Consider the following 25,560-nt stretch of genomic DNA (forward strand, 5'->3'; position numbering starts at 1 on the left):
CAAGGGATTATGGGACCCCTCGGAACTCCAGGGAATGAGCCCTCTGGTGGCTGTAAAAGTAAATACACGTCCATATATACAACAGTATCACTGCAGCCCTGTCGACAATGAGATTAATGTCGGGCGTGAGATCACACTTCAACTACACACATCTAGTTCGAAACAGGATATACGTCACAGAAACATGCCATTCGGCTCAACCAGTCCATGCCGTCGTGTAGTATGCAGGTACAGCAAGTGATCAGGAAGGCCAATGGAATATTGGCTTTTATTGCAAAGGGGATGGAGTATAAAAGCAGGTATGTCTTGCGACACTTATACAAGGTATTGCTGCGGCCACACCTGGAATACTGCATGTAGTTTTGTTTTCCATATTCACGAAAGGATATACTTGCTATCGAGGCAGTTCAGCGAATGTTCACTAGGTTGATTCCGGAGATGAGTGGGTTAACTTAAGAGGAATGGTTGAATAGATTGGGCCTTTACTCATTGGAATTCAGAACAAATGAGAGGTGACCTTATCAAAATGTATAAGATTATGAGGGGGCTTGATATAGTGGAGGCAGAGAGGATGTTTCCACTGATGGGGGAGACTAGACCTAGAGGGCATGGTCTTAGAATAAGGGGCCGACTAATTAAAACTGAGACGAGAAGAAATTTCTTCTCTCAGAGGGTTGCAAATCTATGCAATTCGCTGCCTCAGAGAGCTGTGGAAGGCGGGATATTGGATAAGTTTAAGACAGAGGTAGACCGTTTCTAAAACGATAAGGAAATAAAGGATTATGGGGAGTGGTTTATAGATTCCTGCCCTGGGGTTGTTTGGTGGCACAGTGTAGAGGGAGCTTTACTATGTATCTAACCCCCTGTAACTGCCCTGAGAGTGTTTGATGGGACAATGTAGAGGGAGCTTTACTCTGTATCTGACCCCGTGCTGAACCTGCCCTGGGAGTGTTTGATAGGGACAGTGTAGAGGGAGCTTTACTCTGTATCTAACCCCGTGCTGTACCTGCCCTGGGAGTGTTTGTTCGGACAATATAGAGGGAGCTTAACTCTGTCTCAAATCCTGTGCTGTACCTGCCCTGGGATTGTTTGATGGGACAGTGTAGAGGGAGCTTTACTCTGTATCTAATCCCATGCTCTACCTGCCCTGGGATTGTTTGATGGGACAGTGTAGAGGGAGCTTTACTCTGTATCTAACGCGTGCAGGTATCATGTATCAGTTTGCTAATGACGAAATGGATATTGCCAGGTCAGGCATGCAAATATAAGCCATAGCAGAAGGATTTTGATCAGGCGATGGGAATAGGTTACTTACATCTAAGGAGCCATAATATGCATTTATGTCCATTTTAATATATACTTTTATATACTTCCTAGCTGTGGTGCGTAAAGAGTTGGGTGGATTATTTGCATCTTCTCGATGTGCTATATTGATGTACGAGGTGTCTAAAGTGTTAATGGAATTTGTATATCTTCTCAGAGTGCTGTGGAAAATGTAATTACATGAGAGACATTTAAGAGTGGACTGAAGTTCGATGGGAGAAATCTTTTGTTTCCCACGCAGGCTGGATTCGGGTTATTCTGGCCACTTGTTGCTGCTGGTGTCCCGGGTGCTCCAACTTAATTTGATTTTCGTGATTATCCACCCAAATTATCCGGTTACGCTGGGGCTCTATCAGTACCCCTATCTCACTTAAGATATGGATGCCCAGTATGCTGCCTTCTGTGTTCTGACAGTACCAAAACCGAGTAGGTAACATTAATTCCTGTACTTCCAATAACACCATCTCACTTAGGGTTGCTTTCTGATAACCCGCGCCCACACCTTGGATGTTCACAGTCCTGCGGGTCCGGGGAAAATCCAAGTTGGTTATGGAAACGGACGCTCCATTTTGATGATATCCTCATTAAAGGGTGTCTCAGGTCGGGGCGGTGGTGGCAGTGGTAGCAGTGATGTTGGTACCTGTCTGAGCATGTCCATCAGCTCTTCCCTGGTTAATGATGTTCCCTTCTTTGCCTGTTGTGGGCCTTGCCTCCCTGCGCCTCCTCCCTTACTCCAGCAATCTTTGGCCAAATGTCCAAGTTTACCACAATTGTGACATTTCTCTTGAGAATTTCCGTAACCTCTTCTTTTCTGTGGACAAATCCTACTGAAGTGGCCTCCCTTATTGTAGTTAAAACATATCAGGGAAGCTGCGTGGAGGTGTATCTCCTCCTCCTTCGTCTCTGCTGCAACCACTGTTGCTGCTATTTTTGCTATTTTCTCCTTTTGTTCTAACTTTAACTCCTCTCCATGTTCTGCCCATTCCAAAGTCTCATCGTAATTATCATAAATCCTAACGTAATTATCTTTGGATGTGCATCTCCCAGTCCGTCTTTAAACATTTTCAAGAATACTGCACATTTTTGTCAGGGTCATCAACCCCAGAGTGGTCTTTGTATTCAATCTATTATCGTTCCCCATACTCCCCTAACCTTTCGCCTGCCTTTTGAATCACATTCATATTCTACTCCAATCTTTTGTCAGAATCCTGTATTTCTACTATTTTGACTTCGGTGTTGGTAACTTATTCAATAGAATTTATCTCTGCTGTGGGCTGAGAGGTCCCTCCTGTGTGGTAATGTCGGCTGCTCTACGTCCATTGGTGGGAATGGTGGGGACGCTGATATGTCGCCATTATCATGTGCTGCGGGCCGCTCTACTGCACACTCGTTATCCCTGTCTGGTTGACTGTTAGTTTGTGGTTGTGGACCATGAGGTACATTGGCTCTATTGCCACAGGTGATGGTGTTACAGCTGTGTATTGCACAATCCGTCTGCTCCTGTCTTACATAGAAACATAGAAACATAGGAAATAGTTGCAGGAGAAGGCCAATCGTCCCTTCGAGCCCGCACCGCCATTCAATGAGTTCATAGAAAGATAGAAACATAGAAAATAGGTGCAGGAGTTGGCCATTCGTCCCTTCTAGCCTGCACCGCCATTCAATGAGTTCATGGCTGAACATCTCTTCCAGCTTATTTATCTTAGCTTCAGTCTCTTGAATTTGTTTTGTTTGAGTATCTATCTGTGCTCTGTAGCAGGTGAGTATTATTACATAGGCATTCTCTGGACTCTGGGGTGGTACCAGCAGATTGGAAAGCAGCTAATGTAACACCTCTGTTTAAAAAAGGGGACAGACAAAAGGCAGGTAACTCTAGGCCAGTTAGTTTAACATCTGCAGTGGGGAAAATGCTTGAAACTATCATGAAAGAAGAAATAGCGGAACATCTAGATAGGAATAGTGCAATCAAGCAGACGCAGCATAGATTCATGAAGGGGAAATCATGTTTATCTAATTTACTGGAATTCTTTAGGGATATAATGAGCATGGTGGATAGAGGTGTACCGATGGATGTGGTGTATTTAGATTTCCGAAAGGCATTCGATAAGGTGCCAGACAAAAGGTTACTGCAGAAGATAGAGTTACGTGGAGTCAGAGGAAATGTATTCGGATGGATAGAAAATTCGCTGGCGAACAGAAAGCAGAGAGTCGGGATAAATGGGTCCTTTTCGGGGTGGAAATCGGTGGTTATGGTGTGCCACAGGGATCGGTGCTGGGACCACAACTGTTTACAATATACATAGATGACCTGGAAGAGGGGACAGAGTGTAGTGTAACAAAATTTGCAGATGACACAAATATTAGTGGGAAAGCGGGTTGTGTAGAAGACACAGAGAGGCTGCAAAGAGATTTGGATAGGTTAAGTGAATGGGCTAAGGTTTGGCAGATGGAATGCAATGTCGGAAAGTGTGAGGTCATCCACCTTGGGAAAAAAAAACAGTAAAAGGGAATATTATTTGAATGGGGAGAAATTACAACATGCTGAGGTGCAGAGGGACCTGGGGGTCCTTGTGCATGAATCCCAAAAATTTAGTTTGCAGGTGCAGCAGGTAATCAGGAAGGCGACTGGAATGTTGGCCTTCATTGCGAGAGGAATGGAGTACAAAAGCAGGGAGGTAATGCTGCAACTATATCGGGTATTGGTAAGGCCGCACCTGGAGTACTGGGTGCAGGTTTGGTTGCCTTACTTAAGGAAAGATATACTGGCTTTGGAGGGGGTACAGAGGCGATTCACTAGGCTGATTCCGGAGTACAGCGGGTTACCTTATTATGATAGACTGAGTAGACTGGGTCTTTACTCGTTGGAGTTCAGAAGGATGAGGGGTGATCTTATAGAAACATTTAAAATAATGAAAGGGATAGACAAGATAGAGGCGGAGAGGTTTTTTCCACTTCTCAGGGAGACTAGAACTAGGGGGCACAGCCTCAAAATTCGGGGAAGCCAATTTAAAACCAAGTAGAGAAGGAATTTCTTCTCCCAGAGGGTTTTGAATCTGTGGAATTCTCTGCCCAAGGAAGCAGTTGAGGCTAGCTCATTGAATGTATTCAAGTCACAGATAGATAGATTTTTAACCAATAAGGGAATTAAGGGTTACGGGGAGCGGGTAGGTAAGTGGAGCTGAGTCCCCGGCCAGATCAGCCATGATCTTATTGAATGGCGGAGCAGGCTCGAGGGGCTAGATGGCCTACTCCTGTTCCTAATTCTTATGTTCTTATGTTCTTCGTTTTATTTTTGTTCTGAAAATCCCACCATTTCCTCCGTCTGTCAAGTGAGTCTTTCTTTTATTAAGAAATCCAAATTAATAATGTCCAGTATAAAATAGCTGTCAATGGAAAGGTTTAACTTCTTTAGAGGATTGTAAGAAGGCCTGACGTCATTATGTGACTTCGCATAATCATGACAATGTTTTTCCCAAGTCTTTGTGCTTTCAAAACTGGCTTAGGAATTGGAACTCCATTAAAACAGCAGAAATCATTTGTAAAGTTGTCATAATAAAACCTTCTTATCGGGAAAGACAGCATTTTAGATTAAACACCAATTTGTCTTAACTTCCAATTTTAATACTTGGCAAAGATTTTTTCACTGATTTAAAACAAGACCACACGTTGTTAATAGCTATTTTGTTGACTGAATTCCAATTTTACAACAAACTATATGCAATCCAGCATTTCATTTTTCCGGTCCCATTCACTGAGCAAATCTTGTGTTTTATTTCTCTCTGCACAAAATCTAAACTTCTGTGCCGGTTCCAGCTTTTTTAATAATTCTCTAATTCCCAGTTTTTTCCTTCCTTTGCGGAGTTCGCATAACTTAGGTTTTTTTGCCCTTTTGAATCCAAACATAATAATTTTTCTTTTTTGATGATCTTCCTCCATTCCATAGTTAAACATCTTTGTGTTTCTTTCTCGGCACAATACTTCTGTGTCGGGTTTACCTCGTAAGTTTTGATATATAAACCAATATTTTTTTCATAGCTAATTTCATCTCCTTTCTTCAAATTAGGTTTTGTATTCTGATGATTTCCTCCAGTCCATTTTTCGAAAGGTCTCTGTATCTCTTTCCAGCAGCTGCAGCTTTCAAGGTTGCATTTTTGTCTTTTAATATAAACACGTTGTCCTTTTTAAATTAAACGTGTTTATCCAGCAATTTTCTTTTATTAATTTTCCATTTTTCTCAGCTAGCATTGTATCCCACTGGCCAGTTTTCCTAGGATCCTGGTCTTCCACCCCACTCTTTAGGTTGTATTCCTTCTTCTTTGCAGTGCACACGATCAATACCGGCGTCTCCGTGTTATTACCGTGTCACGCTTCGGGACATAAACCTTAATTTTCCTCTAACGATCGCTGGGGTCCTCTTCCCCCTTCTTTTTCAGGCAATAAAGCTATCCCGCCCGTGGTTTTCATCCTTCCGTGGTTCGCTGTAACTTGTTCAACAGATTTCCCCTTCTATTTCTTTATACAGATTACCTCCTTCCCCATCAATGCTACAGCTGCAGGTGTTACAAAATACACTCACTGCCATTCAGCTGTCACATCATCCATGTCAGAGGGTCTGCATCCTGTTCGTGACGCCAAATGTAGGGGTTAAAAAGGAGGCTTCTCTCCTTCAAGGTGGACTAACTGATATAGTTAATCGACACCTACCCTTCTGTTGGGGAAAAAGGAGGCTTCGCTCCCTCAAGGTGGACTAACTGATGTAGTTAATCGATACCTCGCCCTTCTCCTGTTGTATATCGACCACGGAAGTGAACATACGAAATCCCAGGTTCAATCGGCTTTTATTACGAACAATTGCAAGGGAAGGTTCAGTCGTGGAACCTCCGAAATACAAGAATTTACAAGCATAATTTATATAGGTTTTGGAGAGGAGCTATCCTCCTCAAAATCATCGATAGGTCTACTGTTATCAGCGAAGTGACATTGATTTGTCGACTCTTATCAGACGGGCTCTGAGTGGTACATGCAACTGTGCATCTCTCATCATTGTTTTGTTCCATTTTGCCCTCTACTCCAGTCTATCCGAGGCCGAGGGTGGTTTGTATTGGCTTCTTAATCACTTCCTCAGGGACTTTTAAACAAAACAACTGACTTCGGCTGTTTAAGTGTTACTAAGGTTAAGCTACAGTTTAATTCGTATGTGTGCTATGCCTGTATAAGGAAGTTTTAACAAAATAGGCAATTATATGTTCACTACCTTCAGCATAATTCTGACCACCTATTTGCAACATTACAATTTATCCCTCGCAGCTAACAATGCCACACCATTGTTTTTTTGCCTCTCCTTCCGAAATATGGAACATCCTTGGATATTCAGTTCCCAACCCTGGTCACCCTGCAACCATGTTTCCATAATTGCAACGATATCGTATCCGTTTACATCCGATTGCTTGCATCAATTGATAGTTTATCAAATTATGAAAGTCATTATTTTAACATTCATTTCCTGTATCTGAGGAGAGACCTTGACACAGAATATCAATAATATTACTCATCAGGACTTTATCAACAGCACAATACAAGAGCCAGCTCCATCTTTGTGCTGAGTCAGAGACAGCAGTATCTGGGACACAAGAGGTGAAAAGTCACATCGATGAACCGAGTTCCAACTGTTTTCTCCACTGATCACGTGACAACAGCCTGCTCTATTTGTCAATGAGGAATGGTGTCCAATAGAGAAACTCGCGCCTGTATTATTCACACCAAACTTACAGGAAAATTACCAATATCGGCGAGCACAAGATCTTTGATGATTTTAGCAGAGAATGAAACTTTGTTGATGATTTTTAAGTGCGACGCCTGATCCCTTTATCTGCAGTGTATGGTGGATTCCTGTCTTGTCCAGATGTCCGGCTCCACTGCTGAACTCATCATTGTTATCCTTGATCCCTGAACGTGACTGTGCTTCATTTGCAGGAATAGATTATGTTTACTCAGCGAAACAAGTGCGAAAAACTAAAGCAATGCATTAATCAAACACATGCTACAAAATAGCTGAAATGTTCACACAAGATCTCACCAATTTTTCAATCACCAGAGAAAACGGATGTTCTACGGTGGAAACAGAGGTAAAATTGAGCTTTAGTGAAGAGGAAGCTTTCTTTAGAATTGAATCGTTTTACTGTCTTTTTCTAACCAACCTCAGAATGAATGTCCAGGGAGATTTCACCACTGTCTTCAGCACTTCTCTGAATTTCCTCTGGGTCACTGCATAAATACACGGGTTTTGAAAGCAACTCAAAAATTTTAACATTGTTCCTGTTTCAGTGGCGATATATCCAGGGTCTGTGCGGTCACCTCGGTAATAATTAATGCCTGCCAACCTGGTAGTTACCAAACTCACGGCAACAGTCATCCACAACAATATAAAACAGCCCGATACAGTGAAGAGTAAAATTATAGATTTCTTTCGGTTCTCCATCTCTGAATCGCTCTGCTTCTCACTCCTGTTGCCCCTGAGTCCCCTGCGGGATCTACTGGCCATTAAAATACGTCTGCCTGTCAAACAATTTAACAAGGCAATTAAAGTAAAGGGACACCAAATGCCCCAGGCGCTGTGAAACCAGATATATGCCGCACCTGGAGGTGAGGAAACAAATGCTACACTTGTCACGCAGCCCCAATGTACCTTGTTAATAATTTGCTGAGCTTCAAATGCAAGCAAAACAGGAATGTTCTTTAAAAAGATGAGGACTGTGAAAGCTGTTATAACCATGGCCGCAGTTCTCTTGGTGCAATACTTTGTTTTAAACTTCTGGCAGCAGATAACCACAAATCGGTCAAATGTGAAGGAAACTGTGAACCAAACAGACAAATCAAGGTTGACAACAGTCATGTATAAAATGAGCTTACACACGGGAGTGTGGGACAGGAATGAAAGTGGAAAGCGATTACTGAAAATATGGTACAGCATTACATTAACGATCATGACCAGTAGATCCACGGCTGCCATGGCGATCATGTAGACAGAGATACACTTGGAAAGGCCACAGTTCCTTCGGGATAAAATAACAATTGTCACCAAGTTCGCTGTAAGAAAAAGAGAGCAGAGAAATAATGTTGGAGTGTCTGATTGAAATATAGAAATATAGATGGAAATATCAGGTGAGAGCATTTTACTCCATTCGGTGTTACTGTCAGCATGGACCTGTGTGGAATATGATTCGTAATGGACCACTAACCTTCAAAACCAACCCACATACTTTACTGAGCTGCTGCAGTGCTCACTGTGCATGGGGCATCAAGACAATCCAGAAATCAGCCAAAATCCTTGTACTGTAGCTTCAGAGAATATTGTAACTTCATTAATGATATCAGCTCAAGGGAAAGCAGAAAGTGTGGATGGAATCTTCAGTGAGATTGTTCCAGTCTCTACTGACCCTGTAATGCTGCCATCTAGAAAACACGTTATCTTATCCAACATGTGGTAAGAACAGGAGTCAGTTCGCACAGATCAACAACAAACAGGTTAATATGACTCACCTGGTACACCGATGACTGCGAGAATCGGGTAATAAATCGCTTTTATCTGTAGCATCGTTAGTTGGCCCATTTTCGTGAGAGTGGATGTATTTGTTTGGAACTGAAATATTCTGATAGGCACACGTCTGAGGCAATGGAAGGGAATATATATTTATCCACACGTCAATCCACCAGAGAGTCAATCAGGTTAACTCATAATTAGCATTATTTACAGTCACTTAACAAACAGACTGAGGTAAATTGTTTTCGTCTGATTCATCAGATTAATGAAATAATTGAATGTGTTAGTGGGAATTTTCTAAAAAACGTGCTCAAATAAAATCTTCATTACAATTTGAATGTGCAATCTCACAGTACAGCTGCTGAGCCTATTACTACAGGAGCAGTGATGGCAGCACCCCTAGCCCTGCATGTCCTGCCCCTATCCTTGACTCAGTCTGATTGGTCAAACCCGTCCAGAACAGCTGGTGAGCCATGTCATGCACAATTGGTTGTGAGCACAGTCGGAGGGCATTGAAGGTAACCGCATTCCTCTGGTAGTTGTTGTAAACCTACACTTACATTTGAGGTAAGAGTGCTTCTCTTGTAACTGTGGATGACCCACACTTAAAATCGTGGTGATCTTACATCTCTGGTACTATTCATAGCACTACATTTCCAACAGAGGAGAAAGTGCCACTGCAGTTCTAGTTGTACACTGCACTTATACTCGAGGTAATCTTGCTCCTCTGGCACCCGCGATAACGCTGAACTCAGTCAGGTGCTGGACGAGAACGTCCTGATCGAGTGGTTTCCTGCACTTACACCAGCGGTGCTCCAGCTTGTTCTGCACCATTGGCACACTGACAGTTGCTCTCGATGTGACCGTGTTCCACCGACAGCAGCGATACCAATACAATTACACTGGCACTGACAGTGCGCTTCTGATATTAGTGGTAAACTATAATTATATTCGAGCTGACAGTGCTCTGCTGGTATAGAATCAAAGAATCATGGAATTTTACAGCATGAAAAGAGACCATTACAGCCTAACATGTCCGTGCTAGCCATCAAAGAGCTATCCAGCCTACACAATTTTACAGTTCTTGGTCCGTACGCCTTCACATCTACCTTATCCACCTGAACTGCTAATTGCAGGGCTCTGTTTACATGTACTTCATGGTCCATTTTTTCCTCTACACTTTGCAGTGTCCTACCATTTAATGTTTATTCCATTTCCTGTTTAAACCACCCCAAATGCGTTACCTCACACTTCAACCGATTAATTCCATTTGCCTCTGCTCTGCCCTTCTAACCAGTTCATTGATATCTTCTTTGAGTCTACAGCGTTCTTCTTCATTATCATCGACACAGCTGACTTTTAGTAACATGTGAAAATTTCTCAATCATACCACGTATATTCAACTCCAAACCATTGATATACCAGATAGAGCAATGGATCTAATACTGAGCCCTGCGGATCACCACTGGTAAAAGCATTTCAGTCACAAATTGGCCAAACACCAAACAACCATTACGCTTTGATTCTCAACAAATTTTGGATCCAACTTCCCACTTTTCCTGGATCCCATGGGTTTTTACTTTCCTGACCAGTGTGCCATGTGTGACCTTTTCAAATTCCTTGCTAAAATACATATTAACTGCATCAAACGTATGAATGGCATTGGCCTTCCTGGTTACCTCCAAGTTAGTCAGACACGACCTTCCCTTAACAAATCCATGCTGACTGTCCTTGATTAATCCATATCTTTTAAATGAACATTTATCTGTCAATCAGATTTTTTCCAATAATTTTCCCACCACGGATCTTAGGCTGACTGCCTGTAATTATTTGGTCTATCGCTTTCTCCCTCTTTAAACAAATGTTCCACGCTAGCTATCATCCAGTCCTACGGCCCCACACCTGTAGCCAGAGAGGATTGGAAAATAAAGAACAGAGCCACTGTTATTTCCTCTTTTGCATCTCTTAACAGCATAGATACTGCTCATCCGGGCCTGGGGTTTTATCGACTTTCAAAGCTGCTAAACCCCTTACTACTTCCTCGCTTTAGCGGCATTAGTGCTACCCCTACAATTACATTAGAGATGGCAATGCTTCTCCTGTAATAGTGATAAACCTATACTTATATTAGAGCTGAAAACGCTACTCTGGGTGTAGTGGTACACCTACACTATGCTAGAGATGAACAAGCTTTTCCTGTACTACTGGTAATTCTGTACTTATATTAGAGGTGAACATGCTGCTCCGGGTCTAGTGACACATTACATTTATATTAGGTGTGAAAATAATTCTTCGGTACGAGTGGTAGCCCTGCACTTACACCAGAGATGACCATGTTCTTCTGGTACTAGTGGCACACATACAGTTACACTGGAAGTGAAAGTGCTCTTTTGATATTAGTGGCAGCGTGCATTTGCACTAAAACTGACCGTCGTCCTTCAGTTCTACCAGTACTCCTATATTTATACAAGTGTTGAAGGTTATCATCAGGCACAAGTGTATCCCTACACTTACACTGGTGGTGCTACCGCTTCTAAGGTACTAGTTGTACTCTACATTTGCACGAGATATGAACATGGTCCTCCAGTATTGGATGCCTACAGTAATATAAGACGTGGAAATGCCCTTCTGCTGCTGAAGCTGATTCTATTCATATTCGAGGCACCACTTTTGTTGGACTGACCGAGACCCATCTACTGCACTGCAGGCGAAGACTCTTATTTTGCCGCACGAGTGTTATACATGAGCTGGGACAGAAATACTGCAACGTTTTTCAGCACCAGTGGTGTACGTGCTGGGGGAATACAAGTAAGTCGACAAGAACATAAGAAATCATGAGGGTTCTGGATAGATTAGATATGAAAACCATATTTCATTTGTCAAATAACCATGTGACATAGATTTTAAGTAAATGTTAGATGGATTAGATGGATAGATGAGGAGAACCTTTTCCACCCATAGTGTGGAATGGGCCTCGAACTCAATGCGTGAAATGGTGGAGGAGGCAAAAACCCGAATCGCATTTTAAAAAGTAACTGGATTAGCACTTGAAGTAACCAACAACGCTATGGACCAAGAGCTAGAAAGTCGGAATAGGAAGGATGGCTCCATTGTGGCTGGCACTGACAGGATGAGTCGAATGGTTCCCATAATATCCAAACATCTATCGGTTTCTGTCTTGGGAATAGTCAACTACTGAGCATTGACAGTGATTCACAATCTTTTGATTTGAAGAAATGCCTCCTCACCTCAGTCCAAAATGGCTGACCCCTTATTCTGAAATTCTAGACTCCCCAGCCAGGAGACATATCCTCCCAGCATCTACCATCTCCGTCCCTTAAGAAATGTTTTCGTTTCAATGAGATCACTTCAAATTCTTTGAAACTCTAGAGAGTATAGGCCGAGACTACTCAACTTCACCTCAGAGGAAAATCCCCTCATCCAAGCAATCTGTCCAGTGAAACTTCACTGCACTCCCACTAAGAGAGGTAAAGGTTATGCAGGCAGATAGGGAATGGGTGACCAGCAGTAAGAGCAGGGGAAGGAAGGTAATGCAGTGGGCTCCTGCAGCCATCTCCCTCCAAAACAGATATACCGTTTTGAATATTGTTGGGAAAGCTGGCTCATCAGTGGAATGCAGCAGCAACCAAGCTCATGGCACCATGGGTGGCGCTGCTGCACAGGAGGGCAGGAAAAAGTGTATGATAGCTACAGCGATAGGGTATTCTATTGTAAGGGGAATAGATAGACATTTCTGCGGCCACAAACGAGACTCCAGGATGGTATGTTGCCTCCCTAGTGCAAGGGGCAAGGATGTCTCGGAGCTGCTGCAGGGCGTTATGGAGGGGGAGGGTGAACAGGCAGCTGTCGCGGTGTATATAGGTACCAACGATATCGGGAGAAAACGGGAAAGGGTTCTACAAGCTGAATCTATCAATCTAGGAGTTAAATTAAAAAGAAGAACCTCAAAGGTAGTAATCTCAGGATTGCTACCAGTGCCACATGCTAGTCAGAGTAGGAATAGCAGGATAATTCAGAAGAATACATGGCTTGAGGCATGGTGCAAGGGATTCAAATTCTTGGGACATTCGAACCGATTCTGGGGGAGGTGGGATCAATACAAACTGGACGGTCTGCAACTGGGCAGGACCAGAATCTATGTCCGAGGTGGAGTGTTTCCTCGTGCTGTTATGGCAGGGGGATGTGAATCTATACAGTGAGGCAGAGGGAAGTAAAAAGGGGTCCGAAGCAAAGGATAGAAAGGAGAAAAACAAGAGTTGAGGGCAGAGAAATAAAGGGCAAATATCAAAAATGGCCACATTACAACATAATTCTAACAGGACAAAAATAGTTAAAAACAAGCCTGAAGGCTCTGAGTCTCAATGTGAGGAACATTCGTAAAAAGGTGGATGAATTAACTTCGCAGATAGCTGTTAACAGATATGATGTAATTGGGATTATGGAGTCATAGCTCCAGGGTAACAAAGGCTGGGAACTCAACATCCAGGGGTATTCAATATTCAGGAAGGATAGACAGGACGGAAAAGGAGGTGGGGTAGCGTTACTGGTTAAAGAGGAGATTAATGCAATAGTAAGGAATGACATTAGCTTGGATGATGTGGAATCTATACGGGTAGAGCTGTGAAACTTCAAAAAGCAGAAAATATTAGTGGGAGTTGTGTACAGACCATCAAACAGTAGTAAGGAGTTTGGGGAATACAATCCAATAGGAAATTAGGGACGCGTGCAATAAGGGTATAGCAGTTATCATGGGTGACCTTAATCTACATATAGAGTGGCCGAACTAAACTGGTATCAGTACTGTGGAGGAGGATTTCCTGGAGTGTATATGGGATGGTTTCCAGACCAATATGTCGAGGAACCAACTAGAGAGCAGGCCATCCTAGACTGGGTATTGTGTAATGATAGAGGATGAATTAGCAATCTGGTTCTGCGAGGCCCCTTGGGGAAGAGTGACCATAATATGGTAGAAATCTTCATTCAGATGGAGTGTGACACACTTAATTCAGAGACAAGGGTCTTGAACTTAAAGAAAGGTAACTTTGATGGTATGAGACGTGAATTAACTCAGATCGACTGGCTACTGGAGTTAGATATAGTCCTTACTACAAGGGGGATGAAGGGGCATGGTGAGAAAGCAGGAATGGAGTACTGAAGTTGCATGTTCAGCCATGAACTCATTGAATGGCAATGCAGGCTCAAAGTGCCGAATGGCCTACTCCTGCATCTATTTTCTATGTTTCTATGTTAAAGGGCTGACGGTAGATAGGCAATGGCAGATATTTTACGATCACATGGATGAACTACAACAGTTGTACATCCCTGTCCGGCGTAAAACTAAAAAGGGAAAGGTGCCTCTACTTTGGCTAACAAAAGAAATTGTGTTAAATCCAAGGAAGAGGCATAGAAATTGGCCAGAAAAAGCAGCAAACCTGAGGACTGGGAAACATTTAGAACCCAGAAGATGAGGACTAAGGGGTTAATTAGGAGGCGGAAAATAGAGTACGAGAGTAAGTTTGCAGGGAACATAAAAACCGACTGCAAAAGCTTCTATAGATGCATGAAGAGAAAAAGATTAGTGAAGACTAATGCAGGTCCATTGCAGTCTGAATGAGGTGAATTCATAATGGAGAACATGGAAATGGCAGACCAATTGAACAAATACTTTGGTTCTGTCTTTATGAAGGAAGACACGAATAACCTCCCGAAAATAATAGGGGACTGAGGATCTAGCGAGAAGGAGGAACTGAAGGAAATCCTTATTAGTCAGGAAATTGTCTTCGGGAAATTGAGGGGATTGAGGGCCAATATATCCCCTCAGCCTGATAGTGTGCATCCCAGAGTACTTAAGGAACTGGCCCTCGAAATTATGGATGCATTGGTGATCATTTTCCAAAAGTCGATGGACATTGGATCAGTTTCTATGGATTGGAGGGTAGCTCGTGTAACCCCACTTTTTAAAAAATAAGGGAGAGAGAAAACAGCGAATTAAATACCAGTTAGCCTCACATCGGTAGTGGGGAAAATGTTGGAATCAATTATTAAATATATAATAGCAGTGCATTTGGAAAGCAGTGACAGGATCAGTCCAAGTCAGCATGGATTTATGAAAGGGAAATCATGCTTGACATATTTTCTCAAATTTTTTGAGGATGTATCTAGAAGAGTGGACAAGGAAGTACCAGTGGGTGTGGTATATTCGTACTTTCAAAAGGCTTTTGACAAGGTTCCATATAAGAGATTAGTGTGCAGAATTAAAGCACATGGTATCGGGGGTAATGTATTGACGTGGATAGAGAACTGTTTGGCACACAGGAAGCAAAGAGTAGGAATAAACGGATCCTTTTCAGAATGGCAGGCAGTGACTAGTGGGTTACTGCAAGTTTCAGTGCTGCAACCCCAGCTATTTACAATATACATTAATGATGTAGATGAAGACATTTAAAGTAATATCTTCAAATTTGCAGATGACACTAAGCTGCGTGGCAGTATGAGCTGTGAGGTGAAGGCTAAGAGGCTGCAGGCTGAATTGGACAGGTTAGGTAAGTGGGCAAATGCATGGCAGATCCGGTATAATGTAGATACATGTGAAGTTAACCACTTCGGTGGCAAAAAGAGGAAGGCAGAATATTATCTGAATTGTGACCGATTTGGAAAAGGGGAGGTACAACGAGACCTGGGTATCATGGTGCATCAGTCATTGAAAGTTGGCATGTAGGTACAGCAGGCAGTGAAGAAGGCAAATGGCATGATGGCCTCCATAGCGAGAGGATTTGAGTATAGGAGCAGGGAAGTCATATTGCAGTTGTGCAGGTCATTGGTGAGGCCACACCTTCAATATTGCATTCAGTTTTGGTCTCCTAATCTGAGAAAGGACGTTCTTACTATTGAAGGAGTGCATGGAATGTTCACTAGACTGATTCCCGGGATGGCAGAATTGACATATAAAGAAAGACTGGATCGACTAGGCTTATATTTACTGGAATTTAGGAGAATAAATGGGGATCTGATAGAAACACATACATTCTGAAGGGGCTAGACAGGTTAGATGCAGTAAGAATGTTCCTGATGTTGTGGAAGTCCAGAACCAGGGGTCACAGTCTAAGGATAAGGGTAAGCCATTTAGGCCCGGGATGAGGAGAGCCTTCTTCACCCAGAGAATTGTGAACCTGTTGAATTTTGTACCACAGAAAGCTGTTGAGATATATTCAAAAGCGAATTAGATTTGACCCTTATGGATAAAGAGATCAAGGGGTATGCAGAGAAAGCAGAAATGGGTCCTGAAGGTGCATGATCATCATGATCATATTGAATGGTGATGCAGGCTCGAAGAGCCGAATGGCCTACTCCTGCAAATATTTTCTATTTTTCTATGTTTCTATTCCGTAAGGATACCTCAACTGTACAAATTACTCCACGTATATTCCCACCAAGAAGTTACAAAATCGCAAGAAAAATTATTTACTTTATTCACCAATCGTTTTGTAATGACGGCTGCTATACTGTTTTCTTTCGTAATTGCTTGCTGCACCTGCATGTTAACTTTGTGTGATTCGTGTATAAGGACTCTCAGGTTGCTCCATATACCAATATATCCCAATCTCTTACCATTTATAAAATGTTCTGTTTTTCTCTTATTCCTACCAAAGTGCACAAGTGCACATTTAAGTCACATTATTTTCCATTTGGCCTGTCATTGCGCACTCACTTAAATTGTCTATATCTATTTGCAGTCACATTGCATCTCCTCACAACTTAGTTTCCCACCTAGTTTTGACTCGTCAGCAAATTTGAATTTGTTACATTCGTTCCCCTAATGTAAACCATTGATGTAGATTATAAACACCTGCAGCCCATGCACTGATCCCTGCGGTATCCCACTCATTACAGCCTGCCAACATTTTTGAAAATCCTTTTATTCCTATCATGAGTCTTATTTCCGTTAAGCAAAACTCAATACATGCAAGTAGATTACCCCCTATTAAAAAACGGATAATGTTGCATAATATCCTCTTGTGTGGCAATTTATCAAAAGCGTTTTGAAAATCCAATTGCAATACATGCACTCTTTCCCCTTATCTACCTTGCTAGTTACAACCTCACAAACTCGATTAGATTTTGTTAACCATGAGTTGACTTTCATCAAAAAATTAACATGAACAACCTCTCTGACACTGATAATTAACATTGTTGAAAGTGGAGTCACAAACTTTCAGATTTTAGTTGTTGATGGAATTATTTTTAAAACAAACATTAAAAAATATTAATGTATCGTTCTTTGAGGCTCGATGTTCTCCCTCTCAATATTTTTTCCATTTCTTTATTTCGCTTTCAATCACTGATTTGACACTTTTCTAACTTACACTTCCTGTTTTAGAATCTGTGCTGTTCAATCTTCAATCCCTCAATGGGATGGGTTAATGAGATACACAGTTGGTTGTTGTGTTCACAGAGGTCCGCGATGCCTTATAGAGGGTGCTGTAATATTTGAATCTATGCTTACTGCAATTTGAAGCACAAAAGTTCAATCGACATATAATCCTCAATGATGGCAGAGCCCAGCACATGAGCGCAATAGACAAGGCGGAAGCAAACATCTTCAGTCAAAAGTGCCTTGTGGATGAACCATATCAGTCACATCTGGTGGTCACCATAATAAGAGAAGCCAGTCTTTAGCCAATTCGATTCATTCCATGTGATATCAAGAAATGACAGAGCACACTGGATAGAGCAAATGCTATTGGGATCGACAAAATCCAGTTCTAGTGCTGAAGACCCGTTCTGCAAAACTAGCCCGCCTCTAACCAAGCTGTTCCAGTACAGCTACAATGCTGACATCAGCCGACAATGTAGAAATCTGCCCAGGTATGTCCTGTCCACAAAAAGCAGGAAAAAACAATCCAAACAACCAATCCAAACATCTCAATCTTCAACAAATTGATGGAAGGTGTATTCGACAGTGCCATCGAGGGGCCTTTGCTCACCGATGCTCACTTTGAGCTCTGCAAAGGTAATTTGTCTCCACACTCCATTACAGCCTTGTTTCAAACATGGACAAAAATAGCTGAGTCCAGAGGTGAGGTCAAATTGACTTCCCTTGTCATCAAGTGCATCACGTAACATTAGTAGAATTAAAATCAATGTTAATCAGGGGAAAACATCTGCACCGGCTGGAGTCATACCAACAGAAAGGAAGATGATTGTGATTGCAGGAGGTAAAACATCTCAGCCTCAGGACATCGTTTCAGGAGTTCCTCAGGGCAGTGTCCTAGGCCCATCCATCTAAAGCTGCTTCATCAAAGACCTTCTCTTCAAAATATGGTCAGAAGTAGGGATGTTTCCTGATGATTAAAGTGTTGAGATCCATTTGCAAATCCTCAGAAAATGAAGCCATCCATGCCTGCATGCAGCAAGCCCTCGACGACATTCAGGATTGATCTGATAAGTGGCAAGTAACATTTGCACCATAGCAGTATCTGGCAATGACAATTTCCAAAAAAAGAGATTTGAACAGCTCCACCACCGCCCCCCTCGCCCCCCCCCCCCCGCTCCCACCTGCCCCGCCAACCCTTTGACATTCAATGTCATTCCCATCACCGAATCCCCAACCGACAACATCCTGGAGCATTATGATTGACCGGAGATCTAACTGGAACAGCCAATTAAATACCTAAATTTAGATAGTATTCAGATGCAATTTTACGTGCACAGCATGTATTGGATATTGCTTAGAAATGAATAAAGATACAAGTTGAAAATGTCGAGGCATCTTCCATTCTCTGCAAAATATAGCTGTAACCTCTTTAGAGTCTGTGTCAGCCTCAACTCGGCACAACAGTCAAACTTATAGAAACATAGTAACATAGAAAATAGGAGCAGGAGTAGGCCATTCGGCCCTTCATGCCTGCACCACCTTCAATAAGATCATGGCTGATCATTCACCTCAGTACCACTTTCCTGCTTGCTCTCCATACCCCTTGATCCCTTTATCCATAAGGGCCATATCTAACTCCCTCTTGAATATATCCAATGAACTGGCATCAACAACTCTCTGCTGTAAGGAATTCCACAGTTGAACAACTCTCTGAGTGAAGAAGTTTCTCCTCATCTCAGTCCTATATAGCTGACCCATTATCCTTAGACGATGTCGCCTGGTTCTGGACTTCCCCAACATCGGGAACATTCTTCCTGCATCTAACCTGTCCAATCCAATCAGAATTTTACATGTTTCTATGAGATGCCCTCTCATTCTTCTAAAATCCAGTGAATACAGGCCCAATCGATCCAGCCTCTCCTCATATGTCAGTCCTGCCATCCCAGGAATCAGTCTGGTGCACTGCCTAAAGAGCAAGAACGTCCTTCCTCAGATTAGCAGACCAAAACTTAACACAATATTCCAGGTGAGGCCTCACTGAGGCTCAGTACCACTGCACGAAGACCTCCCTGCTCCTATACTCAAATCCCCTAACTTTTAAGGCCAAGATACCATTTGCCTTCTTCACTGCCTGTTGTACCTGCATATCAACTTTTAAAGACTGATGTACCGTGACACCAAAGGCGCATTGCACCTCCCCTTTTCCTAATCTGCCGCCATTCAAATAATATTTTGCCCTCGAGTTTTTGCCACCAAAGTGGATAATCTCACATTTATCCACATTATACTGCATCTGCCACTCGTTTGCCCACTCACCAAACCTGTCCAAGTCACCCTGCAGCCTTTTAGGGTTCTCCTCACAGCTGACACTGCCCCCAGCTTAGTGTCATCTGCAAACATGGTGATATTACACTCAATTCCCTCATCCAAATAATTAATGTTTATAGTAAGAATCTGGGGTCCCAGCACTGAGCCCTGAGCCACTCCACGAGTCACTGCCTGCCATTCTGAAATGGACCCGTTTATCCCGACCATCTGCTTCCTGTCTGCCAACCAGTTCTCTATCCACGTCAGTACATCACCCCAATACCATATGCTTTAATTTTGCATGCCAATCTCTTGTGTGGGACCTTGTCAAAAGCCTTGTGAAAGTCCAAATACATCACATCCACTGGTTCTCCCTTGTCCACTCTGCTAGTTACATCCTCAAACAATTCTAGAAGTTTTGTGAAGCAGAATTTCCCTTTCATAAATCCATGCTGACTTGGACCAATCCCATCACTGCTTTCCAAATGTCCTGCTATTTCATTTTTATAATTGATTCCAACAATTTCCACACTATTGATGTCAGGCTAACCGGTCTAGAATTACCCGTCTTCTCTTTCCCTCCCTTCTTAAAATGTGTTGTTACATTAGCTACCTTCCAGTCAATAGGAACCAATCCATAGTCGATAGACTGTTGGAAAATGATCACCAATGCATCCACTATTTATGGGGTTACTTCCTTAAGTACTCTGGGATGCAGACTATCAGGCCCTGGGGATTTATCGGCCTTCAATCCCATCAATTTCCCAAACACAATTTCCCACCTAATAATGATTTCCTTCAGTTCCTCCTTCTCACGAGACCCTCGGTCCCTTAATATTTCCGAAAGGTTATTTGTGTCTTCCTTCGTGAAGACAGAACCAAAGTATGTGTTTTACTGGTCCATCATTTCATTGTTTCCCATTATGAATTCACCTGAATCTGACTGCAAGGGACCTACGTTTGTCTTCACTAATCTTTTTCGCTTCACATATCTATACAAGCTTTTGCAGTCAGTTTTTATGTTCCCGGCAAGCTTCCTATCATACTCCATTTTCACCCTCCTAATTAAACCCTTTGTCATACTGTGCTGTATTATAAAATTCTCCAAGGTTTGCTGCTTTTTATGGCCAATTTATATGCCTCTTCCTTGGATTTAACACTACCCTTAATTTACCTTGTTCGCCACGGTTCAGCCACCTTCCCTGTTTTATTTTTACCCCAGATAGTGATGTACAATTGTTGAAGTTCATCCATGTGATCTTTAAATGTTTGGCATTGCCTATCCACCGTCAACCCTTTAAGTATCACTCGCCAGTCTATTCTAGCCAATTCACGTCTCATACCGTCAAAGTTACCTTTCCTTAAGTTCAGGACAATAGTCTCTGAATTAACTGTGCCACTCTCCATCTTAATAAAGAAGACTACAATATTATGTTCACTCTTCACCAAGGTGCCTCGCACAATAAGATTGCTAATTAGTCCTTTCTGATTACACATCACCCAATCTAGGATAGCCTGCCCTCTCGTTGGCTCCTTGACATATTAGTCTAGAAAATCATCCCTATCTCTGTAACCTCCTCCAGCACCGACACCCCTCCCTATCTCTCTAATTTCCTCCAGTCCTACACCCCTCGCTATCTTGATAACCTCCTCCAGCCCCTACACCCCTCCCTATCTTTGTAATCCCTCCATCCCCAACACCCCTCTAAGATCTTTGCTCTCCTCCTTTTGTCTTTGTGCGCACCCGCTGATTATAATCGCTCAACCATCGGTGGCCGTGCCTTCAGCTGCCTGGGCCCCGAGCTCTGGACCTCCCTTCATAAACCTCTTTGCCTTTCTCATTCCTCATTTAAGACGGTCCCTAAAACCTACCTCTTTGAAGATGTTTTTGGTCCCCTGCTGAATTATCTCCTTCGGTGGATAGATTTAAAACCCTCTGAGAGAAGAAATTCCTCCTCATCTCAGTTTTAAATGGGCGGGCCATTGTTCTGAGACTATGTCCCCTAGTTTTAGTTTCCCCTATTCTGTGGAAATATCCTCTCTGCATTCAACTTATTGATCCCACTTATTATATCATATGTTTCAATAAGATCACCTCGCATTCTTCTGAATTCCAATGAGTAAAAGCCCATCCTGGTCAACCCATCTGCATCAGTCAACCACTTCATCTCCAGAAAAAATCTAGAGAACCTTCGCTAACCTGCCTCCAATGCAAGTAGATCCTTCCTTAAATATGGTGACCAATACGGTTCGCAGTACTCCAGTTGTGGCCACACCCATATCCTGGACAGTTGTAGCATGACTTCCCTGCTTTTAGACTCTATCCCCCTTGCAATAAAGGCCAACATTCCATTTGCCTTCCAGATTACTCGCTGTACCTGCGTACTGAGGGAGTGTCACATTGTCGGAGGCGCAGTACTGAGGAAGTGCCGCACTGTCGGAGGGGCAGTACTGAGGGAGTGCCGCACTGTCGGAGGCGCAGTACTGAGGGAGTGCCGCACTGTCGGAGGCACAGTACTGAGGGAGTGCCGCACTGTCGGAGGGGCAGTACTGAGGGAGCGCCGCAATGTCGGAGGGCAGTACTGAGGGAGTGCCGCACTGTCGGAGGGCAGTAATGAGGGAGCGCTCCACTGTCGGACGGCGGTACTGAGGGTGTGCCGCACTGTCGGAGGGCAGTACTGAGGGAGGGCCGCAGTGTCGGACGGGCTGCACTGACGGAGTGCCGCACTGTCGGAGGTGCGGTATTGAGGGAGCGCAGCACTTTCAAAGGGGCTGTACTGAGGGAACGCAGCACTGTCAGAAGGCCAGTACTGAGGGAGTGCCGCACTCTCGGAGGCGGCAGTACTGAGGGAGTGCAGCACATTCGGAGGGGTTGTACTGAGGGAGTGCCGCACTGTCAGAGGGGCAGTACTGAGGGAGTGCTGCACTGTCGGAGGGGCAGTACTGAGGGAGTGCCGCACTGTCGGAGGGGCAGTACTGAGGGCGTGCTGCACTGTCAGAGGGGAGGTACTGAGGGAGCACCGCATTGTCGGAGGGGCTGTACTGAGGAAATGCAGCACTGTCAGAGAGGCAGTACTGATGGAGTGCTGCACTGTCGGAGGGAAAGTACTGAGGGAGCGGCGCACTGTCAGAGGGGCAGTACTGAGCGAGCGCCGCACTGTCGGAGGGGCAGTACTGAGGGAGCGCCACACTGTTGGAGGGGCAGTACTGAGGGAGCACCGCACTGTCGGAGGGGCAGTATTGAGGTAGAATTGCACTGTCGGAGGTCCAGTACTGAGGGAGGGGCAGTGCTGAGGGGGTGCCGTACTGCCGGAGGGGCCGTCTTTCAGAAGAGACGCTAAAATCAAGGTCTCATCTGCCCGCTCAGATTGATGTAAAAGTAACTGTGGCACTTTTGGATGAAGACCAGGAATTTCTCCCTGGGTCCAATCTGTTTTCCCCAACCAACATCACTAAATCACAGATTATCTGGCCATTATCTCAATGCCAACAGGCAGAGCCGAATTTGATTCCTGCGTTTCCCACAATACAGCAGTGACTACTCTTCCAAAGTAGCTGATTGGCTGTCAAGGGCTTTGGCATGACCCCCAGGCTGTGAGAGCAGCTCTGAAAATGGGAATCTCTCTTTCCTGGTGTCCAGGCAACATTTCTCCCTCAATCAACAGCAAAATGGCCAGGTTCACCACTTACCTATTTCAGTTGCTGTTTATGGGATGTTGCTATGTACTACTCAGACGCCGTGTTTATCGAGGGGATAACATAAGAACATAAGAAAAAAGAGCAGGAGTCGGCCATTCGGCCCCTCGAGCCTGCTCCAACATTTAATATGATCATGGCTGATCTGATCATGGACTCAGGTGCACTTCCCAGCCCGCTCCCCCTAACCCCTTATACCCTTATCGGTTAAGAAACTGTCTCTCTCTGCCTTAAATGTATTCAATGACCCAGCTTCCACAGCTCTCTGAGGCAGTGAATTACATAGATTTACAACCCTCTGAGAGAAGAAATTCCTTCTCATCTCAGTTTTAAATGGGCGGCCCCTTATTCCATGATCATGCCCCCTAGTTCTAGTCTCCCCCATCAGTGAAAACATCCTCTCTGCATCCACCTTGTCAAGCCCCCTCATAATCGTATACGTTTCGATAAGATCACCTCTCATTTTTCTGAATTACAATGAGTAGAGGCTCAACATACTCAACCTTTCCTCATAAGTCAACACCCTCATTCCTGGGATCAACCGAGTGAACCTCCTCTGAACTGCCTCCAAAACAAGTATATCCTTTCCTAAATCTGGAAACCAAAACTGCACGCAGTATTCCAGGTGTGGCCTCACCAATACCCTGTATAACTGTAACAAGATAGGACGGACCTGTTTCCCATTGGCAGAGGGGTCAACAACCAGGGGGCAGAGATTGAAAGTAATTGGGGGGGAGGTTTAGAGGGGATTTGAGTGGAAATGTCTTCACCCAAAGGGCGGTGGGGGTCTGCGGTGGAACTCACTGCCTGAAAGGGTGGTCGAGGCAGAAACCCTCACCACATTTAAACAGTACCTGGATTTGCACTTGAAGTGCCGTAACCCGCAGGGCTACGGACCGAGAGCTGGAAAGTGGGATTAGGCTGGGTAGCTCTTGGTCGTCCGGCGCAGACACGATGCGCCAGAATGGCCTCCTTCCGTGCCGTAACTTTCTCTGGTTCTATGACCCCCTGAACTCTAATTTTAAGGTTACGCACCCTTGTTCTGGACTCCCTCCCCCATATCAGTCGAAATAGTTTCTCTCTCTATCTGCCCTGTCAAAATCGTCAATTGTCTGAAACACCTTGATCAGATCGCCACTCAACCTTGTAATCACGCAGAGACACAAGCCCCAGTCTTGTGCAACCTCTGCCGTTCTTTAACCTCATGCGAGTTTGTTGTCTCACCAGGCACAGGATTCATCCTCGGGTCCGGAGCCTGGCCCCCTGGCTAGAATATGTGGATATGGTGTGTCCCTCACCCGTATCGCGAGGACCAGTGTTTGGTTGTTCTGGATTGCGACGGATTTGAAGCAAAGGGAAAGTTCAGGATGATGGAGAAACGGGGCGAGGATGACGATTTTCAGAGACACTTATTGTCGTAAATGGTGCAAGTGTGAGGAGAGGGGCTTTGGTCGGAAGAACGAGGAGATAGATAAACGAAATGCTGCAATTTTAAAGGGATTGCAGGAACAGAAAGACCTTTTGTTATGGGCTGTGAACGTCAAGGCCGGCATTTATTGCCCATCCCTAATCACCCGTTGAGAAGGTGACGATGAGCCACCTTCTTGAACCGCTGCAGTCCGTGTGGTGAAGGTGCTCCCATAGTGCTGTTAAGGAGGGAGTTCCAGGACTGTGACCCAGCGACGATGAAGGAACGGCCGATATATTTCCAAGACTGTAACTAGTGGGGTATCGCAAGGTTCGGTGCTAGAGCCCCAGCTATTTACAATCTATCATCATAGGCAGTCACTCGGAATTAAGGAAGACTTGCTTCCACTCTAAAAATGAGGCCTTAAGTGGCTGAACAGTCCAATATGTGAGCCACAGTCCCTGTCACAGGTGGGACAGACATTGGTTGAGGGAAGGGGAGGGTGGGACTGGTTTGCCGCACGAGTCCTTCTGCTGCCTGCGCTTGGTTTCTGCACGCTCTCGGCAACGAGACTCGAGGTGCTCAGCGCCCTCCCGGATGCATTTCCTCCACTTCTGCGGACTGGTCTTTGGCCAGGGACTCCCAGGTGTCGGTGAGGATGTTGCACTTTATCAGGGAGGCATTGAGGTTGGTCGCTGTAATGTTTCCTCTGCCCACCTTTGGCTCGTTTGCCGTGAAGGAGCTCCGAGTAGAGCGCTTGCTTTGGGAGTCTCATGACTGGAATGCGGACAATCTATATCAATGATTTGGATGAGGGGACCTGATGATATAAAGCTCGGTGGGCCTGTAAGTTTTCTCCTTCATCACCATCCCTGGGTATGTCCTGTCCCA

The 25,560-nt window shown here is 44.1% G+C and overlaps 1 protein-coding gene across 1 annotated transcript; it reads right to left on the minus strand.

Moving 5' to 3' along the window:
• Positions 1–7,498: 7,498 nt before the first annotated feature.
• On the minus strand, positions 7,499–8,932 carry LOC139240352 (probable G-protein coupled receptor 139). The gene is made up of 2 exons (XM_070868822.1): positions 8,863–8,932; positions 7,499–8,409 (listed from the first exon to the last, which is right to left on the minus strand). Exons 1-2 carry the CDS (start codon positions 8,930–8,932, stop codon positions 7,499–7,501), a joined length of 981 nt encoding a protein of 326 aa, XP_070724923.1.
• Positions 8,933–25,560: the final 16,628 nt, after the last annotated feature.

This window comes from Pristiophorus japonicus, chromosome 31 (assembly GCF_044704955.1).
Source record: "Pristiophorus japonicus isolate sPriJap1 chromosome 31, sPriJap1.hap1, whole genome shotgun sequence".
NCBI classification, from domain to species: domain Eukaryota; kingdom Metazoa; phylum Chordata; class Chondrichthyes; family Pristiophoridae; genus Pristiophorus; species Pristiophorus japonicus.

Bases quoted from the DNA above. Each gene is read 5' to 3' on its own strand.
- LOC139240352 (XM_070868822.1), bottom strand. From the start codon at position 8,932: ATGGGCCAACTAACGATGCTACAGATAAAAGCGATTTATTACCCGATT. The intron at 8,410-8,862 runs GTGAGTCATATT...TTTTTCTTACAG, and splicing joins CGCAGTCATCGGTGTACCAG to CGAACTTGGTGACAATTGTT.